The 15681-nt window shown below is 42.4% G+C and overlaps 1 protein-coding gene across 1 annotated transcript; it reads right to left on the reverse strand.

Moving 5' to 3' along the window:
• Positions 1-4903: 4903 nt before the first annotated feature.
• LOC134441956 (vitelline membrane outer layer protein 1-like) lies at positions 4904-6788 on the reverse strand. The gene is made up of 3 exons (XM_063192339.1): positions 6603-6788; positions 6281-6393; positions 4904-5219 (listed from the first exon to the last, which is right to left on the reverse strand). Exons 1-3 carry the CDS (start codon positions 6786-6788, stop codon positions 4904-4906), a joined length of 615 nt encoding a protein of 204 aa, XP_063048409.1.
• Between the last annotated feature and the right edge of the window lie 8893 nt (positions 6789-15681).

The raw sequence follows: 15681 nt of genomic DNA on the forward strand, positions 1-15681 counted from the left end.
GAGCGCAAGCCTTCCTGGGGGGGCGCGGAGGCATTACAGGGGGGCCGTGTGACATCTGCCCCCCCCCCCCCCCTTAAAAAAAAATAACAAAAATCCTATATGGCCAATGAGCCAATATGTTTAAAGCCCCCCTCACCAACATTATATTATTCATTGTCATTGATTTGAATAGAATAGGAAATGAACACACATCTGCACTGCATTCGACTGCAGTCCCTCTTTGTTTTATCTCACCTTTCCTTTAATTCTGCGCAGCAATCGCAAAATCAGTTTGCGCAAGTACTGCTTTTGCTTAGATACCATTTATTTCCTAATTTACCTCAGGTCAGACATAACTATGATCGCGCCAGGCAGAAGTGATTTTTACCCCACAAAAAGGGGGAGGGGCCACGGAGGCATCCAGACCCTCTGAGGGGCAAATGATGGGAAAAGTTTGAGAACGACTGAATTAGAGCAAGATAGGATTCTTAAATCAAAACAGGGTGGATGGAGATCTTGCTCTTGTGCGTCTTCCTGTATGTGCCATTGGGGTTGAATAAGACCACACATTCCTCAACAACACAGTGTTCTTGCAGCTCGGGGAGCTTCACAAACTGACTGTCTTCAACCAAGTTGATCATTGCTGTGAGCGCACTTCTTCCATTTCAGCAGCTCTTGCCTCGAGTTCCTCAACGGGCTTCTCTGTGCAAGAATGCTTGGAAAATGTGAAACGTGAAGGTCTTTTTTAAAACTAGATAAGTGGTTCTCAACCTGTGGGTCAAGACCCCCTGTTTTGGGGGGTGGGGTCATAATGTAAGGACTCTCAGAGTAAAAGACCATCACTGCATCCAAAGTAATCATCAAACAATGCTAAAATATCTGCCAAATTGTCAAATAATAGCCTACAAAAAAGACACATTGTTAAAATAGCCCATCTACAAGCCCACTACGCCCCACAATGTGAGGAATTGTGGGCTTGTAGATCAGATATTCTCTCAATATCTTTACATGAGAAATGGAGTCACACAAATTGGGAGGTTCCCAGTCCAAATATGATCATTTTTGGGCGGTGACGACCTAAAAAGGTCGAAAATAACGGTTCTAGATGGTGGCCATCTTGAATTTCGCTGTCAAAACAAAGTTTTATAACCAAAATGATGTCAGATTTGGAATCCTCATGGTTGACTTGTATGAAAAAGTGCCTTCATACATGATTCTAGGTCATCCAGATCAAAAGTTATTTTTTAGAGATGCCGCTGGGCGCCATTTTGAATTTGGCTCTCTAGCAAAAAAGCCCGGGATTTTTGCGAGGGACATGGGGGCTAAATCTTTTCTAAAGGGTCCATAGAGGTCAAATCAATCATCAAAACATTGTTGCCAGAGGTTGGTCACGGAACCTCCATTTATGACTCTACTATGATGACATCACGTTGGGGGTTCCGCAGGCTCTTAGGAGTATAGAACCTTGGAATCCTGGGGGAGTTCCCCCAACATGATGTCATACCTGCAACCCCACCTGATGACACAAACAGTGGTCAGGGCCTGATCTGATCTGAGTGTGTGTGTGATGGCTTATAGTTTGGGGACCAGGACCATAATTAGTGTATTCTTTTAAATCCTGCCATTTAAATCCTGCCATTAAGAATAGCGTGTTCCTTATTTTGAAGAGTGGACTTAGCTGTAGCAGGGGTAAAATAAAAAAAATGCAGCTTCTAAACTGTCATTCAGTTGAATAGGATCTTTGGCTCTTTCTTACTGTATGCTGCGGGGGGCATGAACCTTTTACTTAGGCCTAATTACTTTTACTTTACTTTAATCAAGTTTGGTATCTTAAGAGGGCTTCCATGCCTCTATGTGTAATATTTTTTACACTGGGCATTACTGCATTGAAAACATGAGCAGGAAGACATCATTGCATTGATGTGAATACTGACTGAGAAATGTTGTGTACATAATCGAGTAGGTTACTGTAATGTAATTAAAGGGACACTGTGCAGGAAATGGTCAAAAAAGGTACTGCAACTATGCTGCTCATTGAAACTGTGTTGCCTATTGCCAAATATGACATTTTCGTGATAGTTTACTAAGTAATGAACTCATATTTTCTAGTATGGCCCAAGTACAGTCATTTTTGCAGCTAAAAATGGCTATTTCTGGAAATTCAAAATGGCGGACCATGGAGAAGATCCCCCTTCTCATGTATGAACAGTGCAATGTTTCCAGTCATCATGAATACTTACAATTTCATGGTGGTGGTAAGTATTCATGAAAAAGGTAACATTAGTAAATGGGTAGCATGAATTCTGGAAATAAACAACTAAAAATCTCACACAGTGTCCCTTTAAGTATGAGTACACAGCTTTATGTGAGAGAACATACCGGTAATAGGCTACATTGAGAGTGTGTTGTGCAGATTGACATTAGAAGCAATCCGGTACTTTTCCCAGGGCAAGTATATAGGCTATTATTTAATATTTTGATGTTATCTACACAATACGGTATGCAACTCACTCTTACAACAGTAGATTGTCATCGCAAATACTGTACCTGCGTCAACTAAGCACCACCCCCTCTCAGCTGTCTCCTTCTCAACGCCCCATGGGGATCTGTTGAGCTACAACATTTTTTTCTGTCTGTTGAGTTCAACCACAAAGCCTTCTCCTGCCAGCCTTCAGTAAATACTCTTGACAATTAACGTGTTTCCCTCTTTTACACTTCATTTAAAGTTGGGTTGGGTTGGATGATATAGTAATGGGAACTTCAGCTCTTTTCAGAGAGCCAGTTCTTTTGGGTTGGCTCACAGTTTTGTGTTAGCCAAATGGCCCTCAGATATTATCAACAACAAAATAAATATTATTTGTACTATTATTCACTTTTTACCAACTCCTGTGTGTGTGTGTGTGGGTGTTTGTCACCCCTGCCATGATTGCCTGTATTTCCGCCTTGGCCAGCCAATGGCAGTTTTCATGAAAGAAAAAGTTTTGTCACCTCTATTTTTTCCCACACTTTTTTCCTAATGAGATTGGCACGTGATAGCTAACATTTGCTGGATCTGTGAAGCAAAAAGGGAGGGGGTAAGAAGGAAGGTAAAAAGGAATAGGACAAATTCAAACGGGAAAACTGTATTTGACTATCAACAAACAGCCAGCTCCCGTCATTCGCTTCAAAGAGCCAGCTGTAGAGATAGTTCACGACCAATTCATCACTATGTTGGAGCAACGATAGCTGTTCAGACAGGTTTCAGATCCATCTTGGCAGCAACCTCTCAAATGGAATCATGTGAGTTTCTCAGACACCATGTGAGTTTCATTGTCTCTCACGTGAGCAAATCTCAGCCAAACACACGTGATGCAAAAACAATAAGAGTTTAGCAGGGGGTGCTGTGGTGTAGCGCACTAAGACACCTGTCATATGGTGTATGGCAGTGGTCTACAATTATTTACCCAAGGGCCAAATCATTTAGCACAAATGAGGATGAGGGCCAAACAAATTGCCCGACCATATGGCCACAGATAGCACAGTGTTACCTTGAGGCAACACATGAAAATATACAGTTTTAAGATATAAATAAAATCAAAAGAAGTTGTTAAACAATCCAAAAAGCTTCCCTGTATATTTCTGTACATGCACATATTTCAACGTTATTCAATTTAAACATGTTAAGAAGTAAATATAATTGTACCAATTGGTGAGCATGTGTTGTATGCAGCCTGACTTCCAGAGAGGGCTGTCCCACCCTTACACAAAAGCCTACATCCACTTCAAATCATCATTTGAATGGCCAGAGATGTCTCAGGTAGCAGTAATAGTTTTTGAAAAAAAAAGAACTTTTTAAAAAGAGCCAGTCAAAATGCATTATGTAGCCTCAAAGCCACAGCGTGCAGTAGAGGATTAAGGCCTCTACTTGCAGGGCCGCTGCTAAGGTTTTGGAGGCTCTAAGCATAACTAGTCAGGAGGCCCCCCTCATAATTAAATGATAATAATAGCAAAATGTTTTTCAGTCAATCTCAATTTAGGAGGCCCTAATTTTGGGAGCAAAGTGGCTGAGGCTCTAAGCGCTCGTCTTAGTCTGCTTGAAAGTGAAAGTGAAAGCCCATTGGGAAACTCCAACTCCCATTGTCATTGTGACACAGCACTCCACAGCACACAAGTGAACACTGCACACTGCACACAACGAAATTGCATTTATGCCTCACCCGTGCAAGGGGGCAGCCCTCAGTGGCGCCCCATGGGGAGCAGTGCGGTGGGACGGTACCATGCTCAGGGTACCTCAGTCATGGAGGAGGATGAGAGAGAGCACTGGTTGATTACTCCCCCCATCAACCTGGCGGGTCGGGAGTCGAACCGGCAACCTCTGGGATGCAAGTCTGACGCCCTAACCGCTCACCCATGACTGCTTATGCCTAGCGGCGGCCCTGTCTACTTGCCACAATATCCAACCTAATATCAAGGCTGTGAAGGCCTTTTGCTCAGTTTCAGTATTTGCATAGTTACAGCACTTTGGCATTGTAGGGTAGAATACTCAAGGTATTAACATTTTTTTATTTTTTTATTTAATGTGTATGCAGATGAAGAGATGAGTTTGATAATGCTATAGTATTTTTGTTGTTGTTAGGTGTTTGTTTTTGTTTTATTAAACTCATGACACGCCACCCCAAATGGATGCCTTTTGTAAATGGAATGACAACTCTTGTGTGTGTGTGAGAGAGAGAAAGAGAGAAAGTATGTGTGTGATCCAAACTTAAAAACAGTGAGTAATGCTTCATGCCCTTTATTCATGGTTGGTTACATCTCATATCAGAACCAGTTTGCTTGTCAGAGATTAAAAAAAAAAAACGACATTGAATCAGGCCACTACTCATTTACAAACCCCAAATTGTTGCGAGATGTTCCTTCAATGAACACAACACTATTGTATATGGACTCATTGACAACATCTGAAACGGACGTCGTTGAGAGCCGTGTCATCAAGCAACCCCTGTGATGCTTCCACCCTGGTCTGGAGGCCACAGATACCCTTTGCACAGGTACTGCTGTACGTCATGCTCCACCTCCCCCAGGTCATGCCATACCCCGTCAACTCTCCCACATCGCCGTTGGTGCAACGGAACTTGATATTGTTGGCAGCCGTGTCATCCATCACTCCTCTCATTTTTATTGGGAAATATTGGACACGGAGGTTGAAGGACTTGAGGTATCCTTTACTGCCACAATCCAAGGATTTTGTCCAGGTTCCCCATCTTTAAAAACATACCAGAGGATTAGGTAAAGTATGTGTAGGATTGAGGAGTGTTTTTGTGTCTTAGTTCACCCAACAGGTTAGACAGATAATTGAGTAACACTAAAGTTAAATAGGGTCTACATATAGGATTTCATATTACCAGGGCTGGATTAATGCACAGATATGGCTAGATATGGCTGCAGCCTAGGGCCCCACATCTGCCAGGGGGCCACCAGGTGGCCAAAGGGGAAAAACATCAAACACAAGCAGGTAATTGGAGTGCCTCTGGGTACCTTGGTAGTCATCAGTGTAGGGGCTCTCAAACTTGGTCCAGGTAGATAAATGATGAGGCACACTTTTTTATTTGGCTAGAATGACATTGTACATTGTACATTGTGGCCAAATAAAAAAAGTAAAAAATTGCAACCTTGAGTGCCTCAGAACTTTAATGACAAAAAAACCTTGAGTGCCTCAGCATTTATTTACCTGGGGAAAACATGAATATAATTGGAGAAATATAACAATATGTGGTATTGATAACTGAGTCTGCTGTGTCAGGTAGAGTTTTAGTCCTCCTGGGTTGGAATTATAATGCAGTCTATGTAATTCCGTGGGGGCCTACAGCAACATGTAGGCTAGGGGCCCCGGGCCATCTTATTCCGGCCCTGCCAAAGAGATACTTTGATGTCTATGTCTGTTTTGTCACAATATATATTTCAGATTTTGGAATGTCATGACACCCAATGTCCACTTTACATTTCATAAACCTAATGTCAGCTTATAGCAATAGTCATAATAGTGTGTAATGTTATTCTTGTGACAGTTACATGACCAGCCTTATGAGTAGACCCCTTCAGATAAAGTATTACCCCAGAATAGCCCATGATGACTGCACTGTTACCACTGTATTAACACTACCTGTTTCCACTGTATTGAATTTTGAACCATTATTGGGAGTCAGTGGGGAATCACTTAGTGAGTGTCTTAGTGTAGGCAATGTATTCTGGACTTCAAATGTTGATGTTTTTGACCAGTCTCGTCACCTTACACAGTATATGGGACTCATGGTCCAAAACCTACTTTGCTGTAGAAGATGTGATGGTTGTCTGGTCGTCGAAGTTCTTAACGTGTCTGCAGATAAGTCGGATGCCATTGAGTGCTGTATCATCTGATATTCCCTGACTTTTTTCCACCTGTGCCAACAACCATGAAAAGCCAATATTATATGTACGTCGTCTTGGAATAGAATACAATAGAATTGAATGCCTTTTATTGTTATTATTCACATGTACAATATACTCTGGACACGTGCACGATGAGATCGTATTATTTTACAACACAACATAGAAAAATAAAATAAATAAGTACTATTGCATCACCAATACAATGTACAGTAGCTCACCTTCAGACTGAAGCCAAATGCCTTGTAGTTTTTAGGACACATGTCCATCGTGCCCCAATCGCCCCATGTGCCCCCATTGGAGACAGTCAGATCCTTATTTGAGACAGTCAAATCTCCCCCATTGGAGATCCCCTCAGCAGGGAAGGCCAATGGGACAATCACCAGCAAAACGAAAATCAGTGACATCCTTCCTCAGCTAGCAAAAAATGAACCTGAAATGGACACAAATTTACATACATGTGAATAAAGCTGATAAAGCAGCCATACGATTACAAAGCAATAGAAAGATTCTTTTGACATCCTTCCTCCACAAGCAAACTATGAACGCAGAGAAGACACATAATCACTTGCGTTTCATTACAAATTTTGCATTACATACACACTCATGATAAAACATCCACAGGAATTCATATACTGAACAGTTTTTTTAATCAAACTGTGGCAAATACCAATACAGAGTTTTTAACTGGTAGTTACCTTCCTCCACAAGCAAAGTATGAATTTTGAATGATGAAGTCCTCTTCAACTTCTTAAGATCTTTGACAAAAGTTGGCAGCGACATTACCTTTATATCCCTTGGTCGGGCACACAAAATTTGTTTAAGTAAATGCAGCCACTTCCAAGGAAAACAATTGACAATGATCATATTAGGTTGATCACGCCCCAGGGCTCGCCCCAGGGGTGTGTGTTAAGGCCACACTTCTCTACCCACTCTACACGTTCGACTGCGGCCCCACCCAACACTAGTCACTTGAAGTGACTCATATCCGATCTGACCCATCTGTCAGTTTCGTTTCGAAATGTGGACTTTAATCAATGAATCAGATACTGTATATGTGAAAGTGTCTACAGTATTGTGTAAATAGTCAGATCGGATATCCTGGTCAATGCGACCCACAAGTAGCGACTGGATGGCAGAACCAGACGGCTTGTGCTGGATGAGAGCGGTTCTCTTCCGGTAACATAAGGCATTAGTAGGTCCTTCAGATACGCTGGGGCCGTTCCTGTGATGGTTTTGTAGGCAAGGGTCAATGCCTTGCGCTTGATCTGATCTGCGATCGGTAGCCAGTGCAACTCAATAAATAGAGGAGTAACAGGGGTCCTTTTGGGTTGACTTGAATATCAACCGTGCCGTCACATTTTGGATCATCTGCAGAGGTTTTAGCGCACAAGCAGGTAGACCTGTCATGAGTGAGTTGCACTAGTCAATGCGGGATAGGACCGTGGCCTGGACCAGTCGTGTAGAATATTGTGTCAGCACAGGTCTGATATTCCGTACGTTGGATTGCAGGAATGTGTTCATGTGACAGAGGTCATCTTGCACCTGTTCCCCCCCTCCGGGATCGAATGTGCGACCTCATCAACTACAACGGTCCGGCAATGGGAGACACAGTACGATACCGCTGGGCCAAGAGACTAGTCTCTCGGCCCAATGGCACGAGACTGTATGAGGCTATCGGAGGGAGGTTTACCAACGTTCAACGCCAACTCTGTGCTAGTTAGCCTCCGTTACACTCTCCTCCTTAAACCTCACTCCCAATCCAGGTCACGGGACCACTGTGACGGAGATCATCTTGCACCTGTTCATTCCCTTCGGGGATCGAACCTGCATCCTAGTCAACTACAACGGTTCGGCAATGGGAGACACAGTACGATACCGCTGGGCCACGAAACTAGTCTCTCGGCCCAACGGCACGAGACTGTATGAGGCTATCGGAGGGAGGTTTACCAACTTTCCACGCCGACTCTGTGCTAGTTAGCCTCCGTTACATTCATCTATCAAGGATGCCTCGTACTCAACGTAGGCCTAGTACTCAACGCCAAAGCACTGGATGGGAAACTCCGACCCCCATTGCCATTGTGACACAGCACTCCACAGCATGTGTGTTCACTGCTCACAACGAAAGTGCATTTATGAGGTCATGGTCGCCACAATATACAATGGTAAATGGCCACTCAGTGATGGAGTGGAGTGGCCATCACTGGGGTTGTGCTCTGACTGTCACACCAACGGGCCTGGCTTTTTGGATTGGCCGTTAGAGATACTCTAGAAGCAGGCCTGGACTGGTAATCTGGCACACAGGGCATTTTCCCGGTGGGCCCATAGTCCCCAGGGGCCGATGCTGTTGTTGTTGTGTTGTTGTTGTTTTTTGTTTGCCACCGGGTGCAGCGGAACATGACGTTGTTGGCAGCGGTGTCATGCCCCCATCCTTGGGGAGGTTCGACAAGGAGCGACGGTATCCTGCACAGCCACATGTCTGGTAAGGTGTCCACCATCCCCATCTTCAAAAACAAACCACACACAGCTGTTGGGTAACACTTTAGTTGAATAGGGTCTTCATAACGGTGCCATATTATCAGTGCCAGATTAATGCACAAGATAGATATGGCTGCAGCCTAGGGGCCCCCACCTGCTCCAGCTACCCCCAACTCCCCAGGTCATGCATGCCTCTCCCCGTCAGGACTCTGATTCAGATTTTGGAATGTCATGATACCCAAACAATATCCATTGTCCAATTTCCTCAAGAAGTTATTTCGACACTGCGACAGTAAGTACAGTGCACCCAGAAGTTCAATATTTATCTTACTGCACCCAGGAGTGAAATGTACTTGTTGTCTACACTGTACTTACTGTTGTGGTGGGGAAATAACTTCTAATGTCCGCCCTTTTTTCATGGAGACACTATTGTCTCTCGGGCTTATAAAGCTCAAATTCAGAATGAAATCAGTATGCAGTTTGAGTTTAGGGCCATTACAAGACAGATGTGTCGCCACTTTCAGCACCACGAGATGGGTCGTCATAGCTCCGAATAAATCTCGGAATCTCTCATATCATAAACAAAACAGCTAATTCAAAATGTTTTCGTTAACACTTTATTTTAGGGATACATCTATTAGCACTAATACATACAATATTAATGCCTGTGTAAGTAACTTGTAAGGCATGTACTAAGCAAAATCAGACAGTTGTTAAGCATGTATTCACAAATGTCTTGTTCATGCCCAATTAAGGATGTATTACTATTATAACCTTAGTAAGGACCAGTAAGCCTATATTTCTATTTATTACTAAGTGGCAGAATACAATATGTATAAGCTCCCGACACACTGTGTGAACAAACCCTGAACAGTGTGAAAACAGATGTGGAATAAGGGTCCCTATTCTAAAGAGATGCATTGCTCAGCCCAGATGGCTTAGGGCCCCTGCACTACCAAGGTCCCCATCCTTACTTAGGGCCCCCACACCACCCAGGCCTGCACTATCTAGCACCCCTGATCAACAAAGTGTAAGGGTATATTAAAGAAATTATATAGTATGTTCATCTGATACATCTAAATTTCTCATGTACATTACAATGTTAGAGAGGTGACAGGAGCCATTATATGGCAGGGATTGAACGTACACTTGTCGATGATGGTGGTTCATTTTTTTCATGTACCACTGAGTTTTAATTGTAAAAATCCCAACATTATAATAATAGTTTTGAAGTCAAACTAAACTATTCTTTTGTGATAATTAAGTTAATGTTTGAAAACATTAGCTTCAAGAAGTGCGGTGCATGATGGGTACGCAATCTAGGCCTACAGACAACCTACCCGGCTCTGAGCCTACCTACGTCCTTAGCTCCTCTCCTCGCTCGTGCAATTTAGGTGTTATCCAAACAATTTGCCATGTACAAATTTTACAAATTTCTGTGCCAACAGAAATATTATCATTGCTGCATTGCATTTCTAACTAAGGGCGTACCCATCATGCGCTGCACCTCTTGGAGCTAGGTTTCTCAAACATTAACTTATTTATCACAAAGGAATAGCTTAGTTTCGCTTCCAAACTATTACTCATCATTATATTCTGCATTTATTGTAGGGTTTTTACAATTAAAACTAATTGGTGTATGAAAAAATGACATCTCACCACCCCACCATCATTGAGAAGTTTATGTCCAATCCTTGCTATATATAGCTTGCTGTTACCATCTCATATACTGAGTAGAATAATTGAGATCTATAAGGCTGATATAAGATCAGATAACTTCTCACGCTTTGCTTCCTAGATGGGGCAGGGGGGGGGCCGGGTAAAGTGGGGGCCCTAGGTAGTGTGGGGGCCCTACGCCATCTGGGCTGAGCAATGAACATTGTATTCTGGTCCTTACTGCTTACTCATAAATAGAAATCTAGGTCTACTAGGTCCTTACTAAGGTTATATTGGTAATAAATCCCTTATTGTGCATGAACAAGACATTTACGAATAAATGTCTAACAACTGTCTGATTTTGCTAAGTACATGCCTTACAAGTTACTTACACAGACATTAATATTGTATGTATTAGTGCTAAGTTGTATCCCTAAAATAAAGTGTTACCTTCATGTTTTTCAAGTTAATCATATCACTGTGTTGTCTATTGAAATATTAATTTAATATAGATTTTTACTACATTAAAATAAAATGGCAAAACAAATATTTTATATTCCCTGAATATTGGTTGTAACATGTCACAACCGTCCATATATACACTTATGCTTTCTGATGATATGCATGTCATGTTGCCACCATGTGCATTGTCGGCAATGAAGCAATGAAGCTGAAGTGCACTTTTCAGACAGCAGAGATTGTCAGTGGCGTGCACAGCCACTTTTGGGGGCAGGGAGCAGGGGCACGTGAAACTTTCTTACGGAGCTATATTAGATTAGATTAGATTATAATGAATACACAAAAAAAACAAATGTTCAAAAGGGTACTTTATATCCAGTAAAAGAGAAGTTAGCTTCAGTAGGCTACTATAATAATAATAATAATACATTTTATTTTTGAGCGCCTTTCAAGATACCCAAGGACACTTTACAATCAAAACAAATACATAACAGTAGGGAAAGTAAAACAAAGCTTCAGTAAATTAACAATAGGAGAGAAATAAAATGCAAAAATAAAATAGAAATAAAAGTACAATAAAGATAAAAGATAACTCATCACTCTCTGTAGGGCTATGAAGATTATCACAGACTTAATAGCAATATATAGTAATGAAATTGTCACATTCATTTAGTTATACTGTAATAAGAATTCAATAGCCCCTTGATTTTACAGAATGGTTAGGAATAGCTATACACTTTATGTGTGATCTTGAACTATTGTTTATTGCTTTATATTGGTATGAAGTTGTCTCTACCAAAGCTGAAATCAAACTTCTGCTCTTGGTATGGGGACCGTATACCATAGGCGCCTACTAGAGGTGGGATTTCTGGCTCTTTGACGGGATCCAGTCCGGATATAGTTTCCTTCAAAGAGCTGTTAAAAAAACTGGCTCTTTCGAATGTTTTTTGATTATTTATTGAAAAGATTAAAAAGATAGCATTTTTGACTCAACCTGTAGCCTACAGTAGATAATTTTGTCCAAACAACATCTGAGTGCCCTCCGCCCTCCTCCAACTGTTTCTGCCACTCTCCGAGGCAGACACTTTTGTTTTTTCCTCCAAATTAAAGTACTCACAGGAAGGTCACATGACAAAATGAATGAAAAAAAGAAAACAAACAACAACAAAAAACCGGTAGAGTGGCTCTTCCACCTGTGATTCGGTTTCCATTGTTCAGTTTTAGGATCCATTCAAAAGAATCAAATTATTCACTAACGTCACAACACTACACCATACTCAGGGTATCTTAATCATTGACTCTCAATGTGTCCACGCTATTGATATTATTGAAAAGGGTGGGTCTGCACATTGACAAATGAGCTCCAAGAAATAAACCTTATGTAATTAAATCAAGCAATGTTTTGATCACCCTGGATCTTCCTCAGCCTATTTGGCACTATTTGGCAGTGTGCAGACCTACCCCTTTTCAACTGTCTTCTGGCAGCTGCAAAAGTGGCTTTGGATATACCACACCCATATCCTCAGTTCTTCATAGTCCAGAAAGAGCAATGAAAAACAACTGCTGCGCATAGGCCTTTTATTGCGTAGAAAAGAAAGAAATCCTGTGTGCTCAATCTGGTGCATCACGGGAAAGGACTAGTAGGTGCAGACAAGGGGGTCACTGGAGCAGCTGCAGATGTGGATATTAAACTGTTTCAACGTTTCAACGTTGTTACGTCTTCTTCAAAGTCAATATTGAACTGTTTTATTTATTTAATTGGGCAAGTATTTTATTGGGCAATGACCAAGACCATGTTTCAACGTTCTCACGTCTTCTCAATATTGACTCTGAAGAGGACCTGAGTCTAAATGTTAGTCTTGGCACTTGCCCAATAACAGTTTAATGTCCATATCTGAAGATGCTCCGATGACTTTCTTCCTTGTCTTGTTTTTAATATATGGGCTTGTTGCCTTTATATTTGATAGAACGTTGGAGAGAGGGACAGGAAACGAATGGGGAGAGAGAGATAGATGGGGAAGGACTGGCAAATGACCCGGGCTGGAATCAAACCCGGGTCGCCGGCGTAGTAATCCAGTGCCCTACCATTAGGCCACGGCAGGGCCCTTGTCTGCCTTTTATTGCGTTTCACAGTCCTGTAGCCAGAGTCTTCCAGAAGGGGTCATCAGTGTGCTGAACCCATGTTGGCTGTAACAGACTGTACAGTAGCTTTCTAGACCAGTCAATGATATCAGAGGTAGGCCTTTACAGCATGGATCTACAGGGTATACATGACTCTCTCTCCTCATTCACATTCCCGTTGTGTATGGGACGGGGCTGACACAGATTTATGATATGCCTATATTATTTTAATCCAGAGAAGTACATGAGGAGTGTATGAGACGAGGATGAGTAAACTCTCCGCTGTTTCAACTGCAAGATTCAAAGTATGACTGAAATCATTGCTGAGAACTGAGCTGTTCTTCTTACTGATGTTATCTAACGTTTCATTTGTTGAGAGTCAATGATTAAAAGAAGGTCCACCCTTTTTTGATTTTCCCATATTTGCAGTATTTCCCAGCATTATTTATGAATGTGCATATAATCTTCGTCTATGTTTCGATTGCCTAGTTTAACAGTATAGCCATTGTTGTGCGTGAACGAGTTCAAAAGAAGGCGTTCATTGAACACGCTCATTTTTTTGTGAACGTTGAACTGAACGCAACACATTCAAGAACTTGAACGTGAATTAGTTTACATTAAGTGTCAGGAACGGCAGACATCACTGTAAATGAACGTTAGAATTTGTTTTCCTTTGAAAGTCTAGTTCCTCCATTCTGTAATCTGTCTGGTGCCGCTTCTATCATCAGTCAGAATTTGTTTTGACATTTGCGTGCGCAATGCATTGCGTGCAACGTAGTTTCCGGCTGAGAATAGTTGAATTACATAGTTATTGCTGCTTATGCACGACGTTACCTGTGATGAATTGCAGCAGAGAGAGAGAGAGAGAGAGACAGACAGACAGACAGAGAGTGAGGGCGAGAACGAGAACGAGAACGAGAACGAGAACGAGAACGAGAGACATTTAAAAACAAGTCCGACAGGCGGACAACAGATGCGTCCGTATGCCAGTTCCAACCTTTTTTGCCCAAACACCCCCCTGGCCTCCTGATAACCTGTCAAGGCAATTTATCAATAAGCCTAGGCTACCATGTAGGCCAACTGTTGCTCTATGTGTTGCCACCAGTGCAGGAAAAAATAGGAAACAGACAGACAGACAACAGACAGACTTTCATACAGTCAGTTAATGCACTTCATATAGGGCTATGGACCGCAATTAACATTGCACGGAGATTTCCCCGACATAAGGCGACAGCAATAGGCCTACAGTTAATTCGCTGTGCGAAGTCTGGAGTTAAATCTGGAGTAACATGGCGGCCGCAGATATCGGAAACGCAACCGAATGTCAAGGTCTAGTTTGTGTCAATGACATTGCCTCCCATCTCGAGGGCATAAGCAAAAGGCTAGGAGCAGAGGAAAGACAAAGAGAGGGACACACATTTTACAACGTTGTGAACAGGTCATAAAAACGGACCGATTGCCACCCTATGTCCATCTCGCAACAGTTCACTTCCACTTCACACATATTTTAGGCAGCAGTAATTAATTTCACAGGATTGTTTGTGAACTTCACAGAGGGTGTAGCCTAGTCTATAGGCTGCCTGCTGATGAGCAACTTTTTAGGTTGATTGCACTGGTGTTGGAGCTGGCGTCAAAGGAGACAGTCCCACCCTGTTCCTTATATTGTATTACTGCTTAGAATGGCGCAGGCACACTGGTGTAGAATATTCGCCGGTGCTCGGCCATCAGGCTATGCATGCTGTCGGGCTTTCTGATCCCTGTCCATCTTGCAAACAACTTGGGGTTAACTTTAATTGTAGCGAAGGGGATGTAATTAATTTTTTTCAAAAATTATTTTGGCAACGGTAGCCTATTTGACAGCACTGTGAACCTATAAGTCACAGTCCACAATAACATTGTGAACTTACACGATCACATATTCCATTGACAACGTAATTAAATCATAATAAATTAAATCAGCATTGTGAACCTAAACGATCTGCGGGGGTGGTCACTGTCCTTCTCACAACAGCAATGATAACATATGCCACACATTACAAATTCCATATTTTTGGCAGCGGTGGTAATTAATTTGACAGGATTGTTTGCTGCCTGAGGATGAAGGCTGCCTGCTGATGAAAAACTTTTTAGGTGAAATGCACTTGGTGTTGGAGCTGGCAGCAAAGGAGAGAGAGAAAGTTGTTGCTGAGAAAGGCGCAGGCACGCCGGTGGTCAGTGCTCACCGCGGCGCTGGCGGCAATGGAGAGAGAGTTGTTGCTGAGAAAGACGCAGGCACGCTGGTGCTCAGTGCTCACCGCGCGCACCTTGTGGCAGGCAGTGAAATTGCAGCGAACGAACAGACAGACAAACACACAAACTCAGGTGATCACATAACCCCTCCTTGGCGGAGGTAACAATAACTGGAAAATGATGGAATGTGATCACTAAAAGAAATATTCCCCACTGCACCAGTCGTAAGCTTCAAAAGAGCACCAACCATCGGAGATAAACTTGTCCACAGTTATCTCCCCATGGACAAAAAGGACACATGGCTTGACCGGAGACCGCAAGGGTTCTTTAAATGTGAGAGATGCAACCACTCACTAG

The sequence above is a fragment of the Engraulis encrasicolus genome, unplaced genomic scaffold (assembly GCF_034702125.1).
Source record: "Engraulis encrasicolus isolate BLACKSEA-1 unplaced genomic scaffold, IST_EnEncr_1.0 scaffold_101_np1212, whole genome shotgun sequence".
NCBI classification, from domain to species: domain Eukaryota; kingdom Metazoa; phylum Chordata; class Actinopteri; order Clupeiformes; family Engraulidae; genus Engraulis; species Engraulis encrasicolus.

What these genes read in the sequence shown, in the direction of transcription:
- LOC134441956 (XM_063192339.1), bottom strand. Translation starts at nt 6,788, where the DNA reads ATGTCACTGATTTTCGTTTTGCTGGTGATTGTCCCATTGGCCTTCCCT. An exon ending in CATTTGGCTTCAGTCTGAAG is followed by an intron (nt 6,394 to 6,602) that starts GTGAGCTACTGT and finishes TTGTTGGCACAG; the next exon opens with GTGGAAAAAAGTCAGGGAAT. An exon ending in ATCACATCTTCTACAGCAAA is followed by an intron (nt 5,220 to 6,280) that starts GTAGGTTTTGGA and finishes ATGTTTTTAAAG; the next exon opens with ATGGGGAACCTGGACAAAAT.